Here is a 15,183-nt window from a genome sequence, read left to right as displayed (position 1 = left end):
ATGACTAGTTGTATGGTTGTGTACTATACAACATTAAACTCACAGTTATTTGGAATATAAGCAACCAGGAAAAGTAAATAAGCAGGTTTTTGGTTCATTTTACATAATCTACCCTTATCAGTCATGACCTATTCAGGTAAGTCATTTTTAAAAAAGTAATTTGTAGTGTGTCCTAAATTTGGTATATATTCAGATCAGGCTACGTATGTAGGTGTACTTACAAAAACTTCACAGTGATGAACCTGAGGACCTTAAAAGTCAGAATTGCTTTCTCCATATAAAATATTGTCTTAATTAATCAAGAGTTTTTAACATTGTTTAACTTTTCATTGTATGTACTGAAAGGTGTTTGTTGATCAAGTAAATTATACTTTCTTGAACCTTTATTATTGAGTTAAGCAAAACTTTGCTTACCAGATTTTTTTTTAATGGTTATTTATTTATTTTTGAGAGAGAGAGAGAGAGAGAGAGAGAGAGAGAGAGAATCTCAAGCAGGCTCCATGCTGTCGGTACAGAGCCTGACATGGGGCTCGATCTCATGAACTGTGAGATCATGACCTGGGCTGAAATCAAGAGTTGGATGCTTAACTGACTGAGCCACCCAGGTGCCCTCAGATCTTAGTTTTTAACCATTCTGTTCTGAGAAAGAGTTTACTACTATCAGAAGGCTGCATATGTGCATTGCTACTAGTGGAACTATCCCTGGAGTGTAACAGAATTTTACGATTGCTGAGAGAACATGTTTGTGGGTCATGCCTTGCTTTGGAGACAGTAATAACTCTAGGAGGTGAAGAGACAGTTCTACATATCTAGAAAGGAAATAAAAAGCCCATAACAATCATTCCAACACCTTGATCCTCATTATCCCTTCCTGTATAAATCCCCCTCAAGCTTCTTATGACTTCAAATTTTGGATATGAAAGGGACACTGACATGCATCTAACTCTCTATTGATCAGCATGGTTATAACTTTTCTAGGTTTTTCTGTCCATAGTGTTCTGTGTGTATCACTATATTTGAACCAACTTTCCTGAGAGGACTTTTAAGGTAATGTTATGAGCTACTTCATTCCTCTGTTGGAAACTGATTTAACCTTTAGACAACATGGGAGGGGCCTAAATAATATGACTAGATTCCAGATTGTAGTCCCACAGGGCTAGTCTTGGCTATTCACTTGGGACATGCTCAATCCTGACACAGAATAAAGATTCAGTATAGATCTTATTTGCCATCCATGATACATTATAAAACTTGTCTACACAGATTTAGGACAAGCCTGAGTAGTGAATGATACTGAGTATAAATTCAGGTCCATCTCATACTAAAAAGGCCATGACATTTTTTTTCTGGTTTTGTAAATGTTTCCTTTCAGGCGAGCTTCACCTATAACCAGTGCCTTGTACAGGGCCAAAATAAAGTGGGCACTATAGGTTGACTGATACCTGAGTCAGTGCATTTGATATGATGCTCTTTACCTAATCCTGTGGGATTCATATCCAGGAAGTTATGGGGCTGAGATGTTTCAAAGCTGTTTAAATGGCAAAACCACTTATTGAGTAATGGTAAAGTATATCCCTTTGGTTTCATTAAAATCTGAATTTTAAATAATTGCTACAGTGGGTTAGGTTTAAAGTTTTGCTTTAAGGGGCATCTGTGTGGCTCAGTTGGTTAAGTGTCCGACTTTGGCTCAGGTCACGATCTCACGGGTTGTGGGTTTGAGCCCCGCTAACAGTTCAGATCTGGCCTGGAGCCTGCTTCAGATTCTGTGTCTCCCTCTCTCTCTGCTCCTCCCCCACTCATGCTCTGTCTCTCTCAAAAATAAATAAACATTGGGGCACCTGGGTGGCTCCGTCGGTTAAGTGTCTCTGACTTCGGCTCAGGTCATGATCTCATGGTCCGTGAGTTTGAGCCCCGCATCGGGCTCTGTGCTGACAACTCAGAACCTGGAGCCTGCTTCAGATTCTGTGTCTCCCTCTCTCTCTGACCCTCCCCTGTTCAGGCTCTGTCTGTCTCTGTCTCAAAAATAAATAAACATTTAAAAAAATGTTAAAAAATAAATAAACATTAAAAAAATTTTAAGTTTTGCTTTAAATTTAATCTCTTAGGGGCACCTGGGTAGCTTGGTTGAGTGTCAAACTCTGGATTTGATTTAGGCTTGGCTCATGATCCCAGGGTCCACTGTAGGATTAAGCCTCACCTTGGGCTCTGTGCTGAGTATGGAGCCTGCTTGGGCTTCTCTTTCTCGCTTTCTCTCCCTCTGCCTCTCTTCCCTGCTCATGCTCTCTCTGTAAAAAGCAAAAAATAAAAAGCAAAAATATCTCTTAATGTTTGAGAAATGTTTTTACTTTGTGGCTTTTGCAATGCAGCTAGCTCATGCTATTTTTAAAAGGTCAAGTTAAAAGGTAGTGGCCTTAATTTGGGGGCTGCTTGAAGATAAGCACCTATAGAGCAATCAAATGAATTTTTTTCTGAGGTATCATACTCACTAGATGTTTTACACACACACACACACACACACAAAATATATTTCCTGGCACAAAATATAAAATTAGGGGTACAATAAATGTTTCTTGTATAGGTTTTGAGAAATGGACACTCCTCAAAATAGCATATGAACAACGCAGTTTTTGCTAATGGTGCTTGCTGTGACTCAGAGCGAGGACCTACTATTGAATACACTGATAAAAATAGCTTCAAATTCGAAGAACTTGACCATTTATTTTTATTAATATGGCTACTTACTAAAACATTTTATGAAACTAAAAGCCAGGATGATAACACATTAATACAGTATACGTGTTAAGACTTTGTCATAGTTAGAAAAAACTCCTCCCAAACTTAGCATTTGTTTTCTGATTTATTAGGTTATGTATCTTCTCTAACTTAAGGTAGCATCTGAAAACAAAGCCATTTGGTTACTGCTCAGGTAACTGCTAACAGTGACTCTGCCTTTGGGACTTCCAACCAAGGATAACCTTTCTTTTCGCCTTTATACCATTAGCAGGAACAACTTACTACTGTAAAAAGCTCTCTTTATTACCTCAACCAAAATTATTGCTCTTTAAAATGTACAGGTTTGGGTTTTAATGTTTATCATCTGGACCCTTTTTTCCTCTTGAAACATTTTGGATTTATTGATTTGAAGGATGCAGTGTTCAAAACGAACTGGTAAATTATAATGTTTTTCTTCTCCCTAAATGACTTCTGAAAACAATGCATTTTTACATTTCTATGTCTGATGACACAGCAGTCATTAATATAACGTCAGTGCACTTTTGGTTAAGATATTGCATACATTCAAATATCCAAGCTAAAATCAACTGCTTTGGGAATTCTAAATGTACAATGCTTACAATTACAGGTCTGCATGAAAATACAAGACAGTTATTAACAACTTAAAGAAAATTTTGGTGGCCCATTCATGATATAGCTCTTGTACCTCAGATTCTGAGATTAGAAATGTAACCCGATTAAGCTATTGCTTTTACTGTAATAAAACAATAACTCCTTTAGATTTTTAATTTAGAATTTGTCTATTTCCAAAAAGGATTGAAAGCAACTACTATTAAACCGGAATTAGAAAGGTTGCAGAATACAGAACATATTCAAACATTTTGCCTAGCATAAATATTCACTCTTATGGTGGCAAGGCTTTTCTTTGCAATGCAAAACAGTCTCTGTCTCCTAAACTGCCAAAGATTCTTCTCTCATCCTAAGTAGGTGAGATATATTTTGGGAAAAACATTAAAAGCAATTTAAATGATTAAGCAAACTTCTCTAAGCAAAACTGCTTAACACACAGAATTATTGTATACCTAATAGGGTTTTATGTTTAACTGAAAAGGCCAGTAAAAAGAATTACTATGTGCTTATTTTTCCTCAAGATCTTTCTGGAAAAATAATCACATCTCCTATAAAGATGAAAGGTACAGAACTAAATTCTTGTATCCTTTATTGCATTTGTGCCATTAATGAAATATTACAGCTTATACCTTAGCAATAAACTACTGGGAAGGTTATTAATTGATAATGAATACCATAGTTCTATTAACGCTGTTAGAAGACAAGATGTGCCAGCCAGGTTTGAAGCGCTTACATTCCCAAACGCTGCTCATTAATGGGCAATGTTAAGGTGGTCCCACTGAAATACACCAATTAATAGCTAAACCCTTTTTCGAAGAACGTGTGTTAATCACACCATAGACCCTTAAAGGTGTCAAACTTCTCCCTTAAACTAATTATCGAGATCTTTCAGACTCATTTGATGTGGCTAAAAAATCCTATCACAATTTTGGTCCAATTCTGTAGCACATATATGATACTCTAATTCTTTATACCAAGCTTGACTCATGTCACATACGTGTCCGCCAAAATGTCCGCAGAAATAAAAGCTATCAGGCCAGCTTCAGACACCTCATAAATGGCCTTCACTGTCCTTTGGGCCAATTATTTAGGTAACGTACAAAGAGATTGCTAATTCTAGTTAGAATCCAAGCGTCAGCTTCTCCAAGCGTCAGGACGGTGTGCATAAGGGCAGGCAGTATCTTAAACCCCATTTCATTCCCACTCCCTGAGATGTAAGAAACCACCCACGGTTTGAAAGTAGGCGGGGGAGGAGTGCTGCAGGCGGCTGCCAAGAGAGCGCTCTTGCAAGGAGGCCGTTTCCCTGAGTCACGGAGAGGGCGGGAGGCTGAGCCCATCTACCCACGCCACGTCCTCTTCGTATGGGAATCAATATAAATAGGCAGGGCCCAGAAGGAAAGTGAGTAACACCGCCATTCCTCACAGCAGCCCAACAGCCACTCTATTCTCAGGAGACACTACACTTCCATGGAACTCGCCCGGCACTCGGGCAGCTATCAGCCGACCCTTCCTGACCAGCATCACGTGCACCCGGAAGTACGTGGGTGGGACCTAAGCGCCCACGGAAATGACGTCGGTCACTGCTAGTCGCATGATGTGGCAAAATGCAAAAAAAGGGGGGGGGAGGAAAAGAAGGAGGCTGGAGAAAGTGATGAGTCCAAAAAAGTAGTCCCTCCGATTCCTCTAATTTACCCTCGTGGCGCAGCAGTAAGCGAGAGCTCCTCGGCGTACTGCGCCCCGAATTCCTGCGCCTCACTGCACCGCGGCACTCCGTGGAGGGGTACATAAGGCGGAGGGGGTGAGGTGCCTTGGGCGGAGTTCTGTCGTCGGGATCCCTCCGCAGGGCTCAGCCGTTTCCGGAGTCTGCGCTGCGCCCGGTTCCGCCATTGCGGCTCTCCCGGACCCTGGAGCCTCCGCCCCCGACCCGAGCTCTTTCGTCTGCCTGCCAGTTTCCTGCGTCCCCGGAGAGTATCCTGCTGAGTCCAGCCTTCCCCCTCCCCCTTCTCCTCCTCTCCCTTGGAGAGCCTGGGCAGCCACTGCCCCGCAGCCCCAGTGACAGGAGGAGACCATACACCCCGACAGCGCCATGGCCCAGATTCTGCCAATTCGTTTTCAGGAGCATCTCCAGGTGCGGCTGGGTTCGGGCCTATGAGGGCTGTGGAAAGGGTAGTAGGAAGGAAGAGGCTGGAGTCTGGGCCCAAGCAAAAAGCAGGATCGGAGCGGGGTGGGTATCGGTGCTTGGGGTATTGGGGTAGATGGAGGATAGGGGCGCTATCTTGGAAAGCCTAAGGGTTAATGGTGTGGGACTTGGATAGAAAGGACGAGAGTCGGGGTGCAAAAGGCAGCGAGGCCAGGCCTGGGTTCGAGGGCCTCTATTTTCGCTTCCTGAGTGGTAAAAACTGCGCATTCTAACCCCCTCCCCCCCTCGCCGTTTTATTCAGTTCATTCATTTGGGTTGCTTGGCGGGGGGTGGGGTGGGGGTGGGGGGTGGGAAGAAATCTCCCGCGTTTCTTCCACAGCAAGGATTTTCAATCCCTAGGCCAGTGCAGAGCTGTCATCTCCGATTGCTCTTCTCTTCCCTTTCCCCATCGTGTCTGTATTCGGCAGTTGTGGGGCGGGTGGGCTGGGGAGGAGCAACCTTTTTTCTTCCTCCCTCTGCGGCTCTCAACTGGGAAAGGCACCTTCCCCTGGGGGTGGGTGGAACGGCAGTGACTTGCCTCAAGCCTTCCCTGAGGCAGTAGGAACAGAAGGTCACTGAAGGAACCAGGAGGAGGGTAAATGGGGGAACGTATTTCTCAGGGCGGTGTCAGTCTCAGTGCGTGGGGTCAAGGTCCCTAGGGGTACTCGTCTTTTTTTCCTTTCTTGATTTCTCTGGGGATGATGCAGCTTTTATCCCCTCTTTCGTTTTAAGAGGTGGGAAAGAGTTATCCATAGGTTATCTTGGGGTCTGCTGGAGTATAGCAGGTAGTTGTGGGCTTGGCGTAAGTACTTCCTTCAGGATTGCATGGAATGAAATAGAGTCCTGGAGATAGAGCATACCTGTTCTGAGATATGCAAGGTTGTTTGGTCTGCAATTGGCTTACTTTTAGTAGGTTCTAGAGTTCTTCCCCGTGGTGCATTTTCCTATGCAACATACTGTCTTATCTGGCAGTTTGCCGGTGGCGGGCTCAGGCAGATAGATGATCATTGGAGGGCTTGACTGAATTAAGCCGTTTTTGAGCTTCTGATTTTCTTAGTTCACCAATCCTGGTTTTACTCTGGCTGCAGTCATTTATTCATGTATTTTGTTTTCTTCCCAAATACCCCCTTAAAGAGGCCTGCCTCAGCTCATCTTCTGAAGGCCTGAATTCATAATGATAAAAGATGCCGTGGTTTGACATGATATTAGTGTTAGTGGCCTATTGGACACCTTACCGTTGAAAGCTATTTTATTTACTTTCTCCAGTTGGTATACATAAAGGATTCTTGTTAATAAAAAGGTTAATAAAAAGGATGACTATTTAGGCTATCAGTAACATAACTTCATTATTTCTTTACAGGTATTAATCATCTTTGCATCAGCAAGAAATTTTTTTCCTTTAAGTTTTGAATTGTAATGAATAAATCTAAAAAATAAGTAACACACCTTTAGTCATCTGTGCTTTTCAGATAACTCATTTGAAGTAATGGAACACTTTTACAAAAGGTTAAAAAATGTTAAGTGACAGTGGACACAGAGAAGTTCTTGTTTTTGCTCCAAGTTTTAATTGTTGTGTTCTTTCTGTTAAAGTGGGGTGTAAATGAATGTAAAGAGTTGGGAAAATAATATTTTTAGGTCTGAGGGGAAAACACAGGCTCATTCTCACACTAGAGTGTTGCTGAAATATAATCTTTCTGTAGATAAATGTTTGTAAATTATAGACAGAAACAGGTACTGTTGGTGTTTACAAGGCAGAGGTATGTCCCATTAGTAAACCCTATTTCTTAACTAGTGGTGATTTGAGCAGTAGCTTTTCATTTCGATTAAAGACGAGATGAGAATTGTTAAATAATCCCAGAGATTGGAATCTCACCTTGTCACTAATTGAAGACAGATTTAATATGGGTCTGATTTCTGAGTTTCTTCATATATTCAAGTGAAACCATTTCCTTTTGAAATAATTTGAAGATTTGAGTATAAAGCAGCTTTGCAAATGTATTTGGAGAATTCAGTCATTTTTTTGTAGTAATATGCCATGCCTAAAGTTAAGCTTGCTAGTGGGTCTGTGAACTTCCAGTTAATAATGGTTAATGGTGCAAAGGGCCCCAGTCACCAACTTCTTACAGAGTATCTCCTAACTTCTCATTTTTATCCCTTCTCTTTTTTAAACAATTAATGAGTATTATTTTAATAGGCACCTCAGGTCTTTGGCCTGAGTTCTGCCAGTTTGCTAAGTAGCAGAAAATTTTCTGAAACACTTAGGATAAAAATTGGGAACAAGAATTGAGGAACTTGAGTGTAGAGTTAGTTTTTGTGAAAATTTCCAAAGGTGAACTGTAAATGAATTTATTTTTAACTATTCTGTCCAACTGAAGGATCTGTCATCAAGGCTTGGAATTATATGAAATGAATGTTAAGTATTTTAAGTTATGAAGGGTGTGTGTGTGTGTGTGTGTGTTCAGGATTGCTAGGCTGATAGTCAACAGATGAGTGCCTATTTGGGCAAGATATTGCTAGAGTTGCAGATTGTAAAAAACATCCTAGACTATACGTAAAATATTGCCTGCAATTCTCAGTTCTTGGCACATTAAGTATCTTTATGCTGATTGGCACATTTTACTGTATACCCAGGTTCTTGAGTTCTGCAATTAAAAATCTTCCCACCCATTTTTTTTTTCTCTTTGATCCATAAATGCAGGCCTGGAATGTGTTGTGAATTGAATGGTAGAAGTTCTTGCTGTGGCTGTTTTGATTTGCAAAGAGAGAGCAGTGCCCGCTATTATTGTGATATTGTATATGCTTAACTATACTGCTTGGAAGAGGCATACTGCCTGGAATTCTGCCGCAGTTTACCTTGGGAATAGCTTTCAAGTTTAAGATGTATCATGTTTTTCAGAATTTTCCTAATGGTCTATTTACTTAAAGGGGTGTGGCTAATTGTGGTGAATATGCTTGCATTCTGTTTAGGAGATAATGTAAGACGTGGAACTGTGTGTATATAGAACAACGGTCGTTTTCGTGCTAGTGTATAGTGAAATGCGTGATTTTAGAAACCTTAACCTGTGATATTTGAATTATATTTAACAGTATGTTTTTTCCTGTCACTGTTACTGATGTGATTTTTCTTTTTGAGAGCTACTGTCCAAAAGAACTTTCTTCCATGATGAAAATATATACTAGTGGGACACTTGAGTGGCTCAGTCGGTTGAGCATCTGACTTTGGCTCAGGTCATGATCTCACTGTTAGTTTGAGCCCCACATCAGGCTCACTGCTGTCAGCCTGTCAGCTCCGAGCCTGCTTCAGGTCCTCTGTCTTGCTCTCTCTGCCCCTTCCCTGCTTGCACTCTCCCCCAAATAAATAAATATTTAAAAAAAAGGAAAAAAAGAATATATACTAGCTACATAAGGATACTGAAATATGGTTTGTGTCACTGAGGAACTAAGTTTTTACTTTTATTTCTTTTTAATTAGTTTAAATGTAGATGACCACATCAGCCTATTGTCTACTACATTGGACTGTACATTTATAGGCTTGGTAAGAGTGAAGGTTTATCTGATCACCCATATTTGTATGTTTAGAATATTTTATTAACCAAAATTAAAACATTCATTATTTGAAAGTTGTTGGAAAAAAAAAAGTGTTAGTTGAATACTGTCTCTTTTGGGAAGTGGTGGTGATGAACAGTGACTAGTGAATGAAGGGAACAGTAGACTTCTTGTGAGAGCCTGTTTTGCCCTATGAATATGTGGCTGGGTGCTTTCAGTCTTCACTTAATCCCCAAGGGATACTGTCCAAGGGAACACAGTATCAGAATGGGATTTGAACCTGGATCTTTGGACACAAAATATTTCAAAGAAATAGGATGATTGGCCTTAAGAGAAGTTATACAGTATCCTACTTCGCTTTTTTCCTGTTGGACTTTGCTCTGAGGATGTTCTAATTTGATCCAGAATGTTAAAATTTCAACACGTAAGGAGTATAAAATTTTCAAATGAGATATTTTACATTCCTTTCTTGGGGTAGTGATTTTTCAAAATCTGATTTGTATTTTACAGTTAAGCACATCTCCTTTCAGACCCTCTTTTCACTGGAAATATTCTGTATTTAGATTTCATGATATTTACAGTTGAAAAAGCAGATTTGCTTATCTAGGTTATTCCAAACATAAGTTTTCCATAATTGAATCAATTATCAGTTACTATTTAGTTTTAATTAAATTTTAAAATAAATTCAGTCACAGCAACCACATTCCAGGTGCTCAGATCACATGTGGCTTGTGAAATGTGGCTATAGTATTGGAGAACATGGGTTAAGACTAACCTCTTCTGGGGGTACCTGGGTGGCTCAGTAGGTTAAGCGTCTGACTTTGGCTCAGGTCGTGATCTTGTACTCTGTGGATTTGAGCCCCGCGTCGGGCTCTGTGCTGACAGCTCAGAGCCTGGAGCCTGCTTCAGATTCTGTGTCTCCCTCTCTCTCTGCCCCTCCCCTGCTCGTGCTCTGTCTCACTCTCTCCCTCAAAAATAAATAAACATTAAAAAAAACCAAAACTAACCTTTTCTGTTTCTCAGTAAAATAGGCCTGCTGCTTCACAAAGTTACTGTAAAGATCTGAGGTCATGTATGTGAAAGTTCTTGATGTAGCAGTTTAGGAACATGAATTGTGGGGTATAAAATTTTTGTCCAGTACATTTTATTCATGTAGCTCACCACCAGTGATACAGTATTTTATTTGCACACCTAGATTTTTATGGTTTATAAGTGTTTGATAATTACCTAAGATTTGAGTACTTATCAGCAACTATGTTAGACTAGGGACAAAGTGATGAACAATACTGACTATAGCTTGCTTTGGTTAACTGGCAAAGGCTGTCCACACATAATTGCAACACGTTATATAATGTCTGATGCTGTGCAAGACTTAATAGAAATATTTGTATGATACAAAAGTGATCCCTCTCTGACATGTGCCCAAAAGAAAGAAAATTTTTAATTTTTTTATTATATTCCATGAGCTCTCACTGTATGCCATTGGTACATTTTTAATTAGTGTTCCTTGGTCAGATACATTTGACAAACCTCATCATCATATCTGATAAAATACCCGCCTGGAATGCCAATCAGACCTTCGCTGGTGTTATATATGTCCTATGTTGAAATGAATGTTCTCACTTACGTGGGAAATGAGTTCATAACTGATATTTCAATCCTTTATATTAGAATGAGGTTATTTCTCTAAATTTATTCGCATATATGTCGTGATGAAGCTACTTCACAAAGTCAGCTCTAGATGTTTTTTCCCCCTTCTTGGCCAAGTGCCTGTGGCTAATGCTCCTAACCCAAAGGGATGGCAGGAGGCTTGGATCTAAATGCATTATGCAAAACCCAGCTGTCAGAGTTGGATTTTGTGTTTCCTTTTTTTGTGTGTTATGAAAGATATAATTTATTTTGCCCTAACTTTAAAAAAAAAAGTGTTTATTTTTAGAGAGCAAGCACGCACACACACACAACGTGGGGTAGGGGTAGGCGCAGGCTCCGCACTGACAACGTACAGCCTGATGTGGAGCTCGAACTCACATACCCTGAGATCATGACCTGAGATGAAGTTGGACTCTTACTGACTTAGGCACCCATATGCCTCTATTTTGCCCTAACTTAAATTTGCCCTAACTATTCACCAAATCTTGGGGCACCTGGGTGGCTCAGTTGGTTGGGCGTTCAACTCTTGATTTCCACTCAAGTCATGATTCTGGGGTTGTGGTATCAAGCCCCATGTTGGGCTTCACCCTGAGCGTGGAGCCTCCTTGGGATTCTCTCCTTCTGTTCCTCTCCCCCATTTGTACTTTCTCTCTAAAGTAAAACAAACAAAACAAACTTAATTGTCCTGACATCTACAAGATCAAAATTAATTGACCATTAGAGTTATTTGAATACCTGTGTACTGAGGACACTGCTAAATATTGTATGTTCATGATCTTATTTAATTAGCAAGAAAATCCCATCAGATAGGTAGGGTTAGCCTTATTTTGCACTTGAGGAAACTGAAGTTCATGGCAGTTAATCTGTAGAGTCAGACAGCTAATAAGTGGATGGCCAGACTTTAATACTTGGTCTTTTTGCAGTGTGGCACGTTGATGAATGGTCTATATAATTTGAACTGCAAAATATAGCAGTTTGTTTGCATCTATGTTGTGGTGTCCTTTGATGTACACATTCTGCCAGTGGTTTGTTTTTAGGTCAGTAGTTCTTTTTTTTAAGTTTTATTTTATTTTGAGAGAGTGTGAGAGCACATGCTTGCATGCTCAATAGCAGGAGAGGGGCAGAGAGGGAGAGAGAGAGAATCCTAAGCAGGCTCCGAACTATCAGTGCAGAGCCTGATGCAGGCCTGAACCCACAAGTTGTGAGACCATGACCTGAGCTGAAATCAAGAGTTGGATGCCCAACTGACTGAACCATCCAGGCACCCCAATAGTTTTTATATTATAAGAAAAGTAGGGGCCAGTGAGCTAACATTTGACTTTCTATGCTTTAAGTGGCCATTTAGATGATGTTTTTAAAGGGCTTTATTCAAGTTCCCACTAGAAAATTGTGCAGAATGATTGGGATCAGGTTAACTGGTAATGAGGATTATCTTTATCCCTCTCAAAGCTGAACTTCTCAAACATGTCTATAAGAGAGTTTTTCTTAATGACAAGAGTGTGAATATGTTTTAGTTTAAAGCCACTTATGAAAGCAGGAAACTTCTATTTTACTGTATTATTTATGTTTTTGTAAATGTAAATGTTTTGTAATGTAAAACTTGAATAGAACTCTAGGAAAAGTGGCACTTGAGGTGGGGGTGAGGAGGAAAGTGGGAGTTGAACATGCTTGCTCAGTGTGAATAGCATAACCATAGAGGGGAGAAATGGTTACAGGCTTGTAGGGTTTTGCTTTGGAGGTAGAACTACCAGTAAGTTATATTCGTACTTCCTGTTCTGACTCATTGGGTAAATAGGACTTTTAAGTTCTGAAGTAAAGCAGATTTTAAAGCTTATTTCTGAAATAATAGGAATTGAGTGCATTGAAATCATTTTGCCACATTAAAAAATTTAAATTCTCCTGTGTTCTCTTGTGGAAAATGTCTCAGATGTTTGAGATCTTTTTATCTTTTCTGAACTTCCTCATTAAGTTAAAATAATACTTTTTGGCAATTGGAAAGTTATACTGGGGTGTGTTTTTGTGTTTATATCATAATACTTAGCTTATACAGATACTCAAGTATTCTTTCTTAGCCCTGTGCTAGAGTGGAGTCTCCCTTTATCCAGTAGAGTAGAATATATATGCCATGCAAAAGGGGAAAAAAAACTACCATGTACCCAGTTATTGAAGCCAAGATCTTGGAGTTACACCAGATTCTTTCCTTTTATTTTCTTTTTCTTTTTTTAGTGTTTATTTTGAGAAAGAGAGAAAGAACACAAGTTGGGGAGAGGCAGGGGAGAGAGAATCCCAAGAGAATCCCGGCATAGGGCTCTATCTCAGGAACTTCAAGATTATGACCTGAGCTGAGGTCAGGAGTTTGACACTTAACTGACTGAGCCACCCAGGTGGCCCTTTCCTTTTATTTTCCACATCCAGTCCATTTCTGGAGTAGGGAAGGGAAGAACTCTAATAGTGATGCACTCTGGGGATCCTAGGGATTGCAGTTTCTGATGACCTTGAGAGGTGTGTGTGTGTGTGTGTGTGTGTGTGTGTGTGTGTGTGTGTGTACACACACACACATATGTAATGCTTTAAACAAATTCATTTTACAGTTTTAGAGGACAGGCTGAAATGAATCCCATAGGAGATGATAGGGTTTTGGCAGGATTGTATCCTTCCTCCAGGCTCTAGAGGAGAATCCATTTGATGACTCCCATCTATTGACTGAGAATCAGAGTAGATGAAAATGGGATTTGGGAGAGTTGCTTTCATCTGTTTCTGACTAGCTGACAAAAAGGACTTAAAAACCACCATAGTGGACACAGTGAAGCCAAAGATTAATCATGTATACTCAACTTGGCAAACAGGTGACTTTGGATAATTCATTGAGGGTGAATAATTAAGGAAAAAACCCATAGGGAGAACATGGTTTACAAAATTCTTGTCTTTCTCCACTCTCTTTGGTACTGTATATTTCTCCCTTTTGAACTAGGTAAATCTAAGGTGATTTTCTTTTTTACTATAAAATATTCTTCAAGAAGGAGTTCCCTTATATTAAAAGCCTTACCAAGTCTCCACATTTATTGAGTCCTCTCACAGCTAACTTCTATTTCGAATACTGCAACATGTTCATTGAAGGCTATCATAGGCTTGAAATCCATCTGGATTGGTAAGAGGTAAATGTAACATATCTAATAATTATTGTTCTCTGGCCTCACAGTTATAACTGTTGGATGGGGTAAGAAACATTTTAAGTATCCCTCAAAAACTCAATCTATTAGGGGTATATTTCTGGAGATCATAATCCAGAAACAAGTGAAAAAAACAACTCTCCTAATATGCAGTTGGAATTTTAGGTATGTTCTAAAATTCCCATGATTGTACTTTAATGGATTTAAATTTTGTTTTCTTTTTAATGCTTATTTATTTTGAGAGGGAGACACAGAATCCAAAACAGCCTCCGGGCTCTGAGCTGTCAGCACAGAGCCCAACATGGGATGGGGCTTGAACCCACAAACTGCGAGATCATGATCTATCTGAGCTGAAGTCAGATGCTTAACCAACTAAGCTACCCGGGGCCCCTGGATTTTTTTTTTTTTTTTTTTAAAGCACTTTAATGGAATGGAGAGGATTTTCCAGTGTTTATGGAAACACTGGTGTAAAAAAGTGCATATGAAGAGTTAACATGGTTTCTGAAATGTGAAGAGTAGAAAAACATTTTCAAGTAAATTATTTTATAATTTTATTTATTTATTGTTAAGTAGGCTCCATGCCCCCATCATGGGGCTTGAATTCACAACGCTGAGATCAAGACTGTCATGCTCTATTGACTGAGCCAGGCAGGCACCCCTGTAAATTATCTTATAGTTTTAAATGTCTTTATAAACTAAGTCAAATGACTACTTGAAGTATGTATTAAGCATATCTAATTCCTAAGAATTTAATAGGGCCAAAGATCTTTTAAAATTGAGATAAAATTCATACAACCTAAAATTAATCATTTTATTTATTTTTATTTTTTTCTTCAATATATGAAATTAATTTAAAATTAATCATTTTAAAGTGAACAATTTAATGGTACATTGACAACATTGTGCAACCAACACCTGTATCTACTTCCAAAACCTTTTCATCTCCCAAAAGGAAACCCCAAATTCATTAAGAAGTATCTCATTCCCACCCCCCTCCCATCCCCTGCAACCACTAATGTGCTTTCTCTCCCTACAGGTTTACCTATCAGTGGACTCATACAATATGTGACCTTTTTTGTCTAATGTTTACTAAGCATAATGTTTGAGGTTCATCCATGTTGTAGTATGTATCCCATACTTCATTCCTTTACTCAATACTCCATTGAGTAGAAGATATACTGCATTTTATTTGTCCTTTCAGTAGTTGATGGACATTTGGATTCTGTTTTTTTCAGATGACTAAATATTTTTTCTTTTTTTTTTTTTTTGATATGA

The 15,183-nt window shown here is 39.5% G+C and overlaps 1 protein-coding gene across 2 annotated transcripts in view; it reads left to right on the top strand.

The window, feature by feature from the left end:
- Window positions 1–4,990: 4,990 nt before the first annotated feature.
- CLTC (clathrin heavy chain) overlaps window positions 4,991–15,183 on the top strand; it is a 64,685-nt gene continuing 54,492 nt past the window's right edge. For both annotated transcript variants that reach the window (XM_027034262.2, XM_027034260.2), the window contains exon 1: window positions 4,991–5,491. In XM_027034262.2, the coding sequence (XP_026890063.1) occupies window positions 5,450–5,491 (42 nt within the window). In that variant the 5' untranslated portion in view covers window positions 4,991–5,449. The remainder of the gene's footprint in view (window positions 5,492–15,183) is intronic.

This window comes from Acinonyx jubatus, chromosome E1 (genome assembly GCF_027475565.1).
Source record: "Acinonyx jubatus isolate Ajub_Pintada_27869175 chromosome E1, VMU_Ajub_asm_v1.0, whole genome shotgun sequence".
Lineage (NCBI taxonomy): Eukaryota > Metazoa > Chordata > Mammalia > Carnivora > Felidae > Acinonyx > Acinonyx jubatus.
This window is presented reverse-complemented; position numbering and strand designations above follow the sequence as displayed.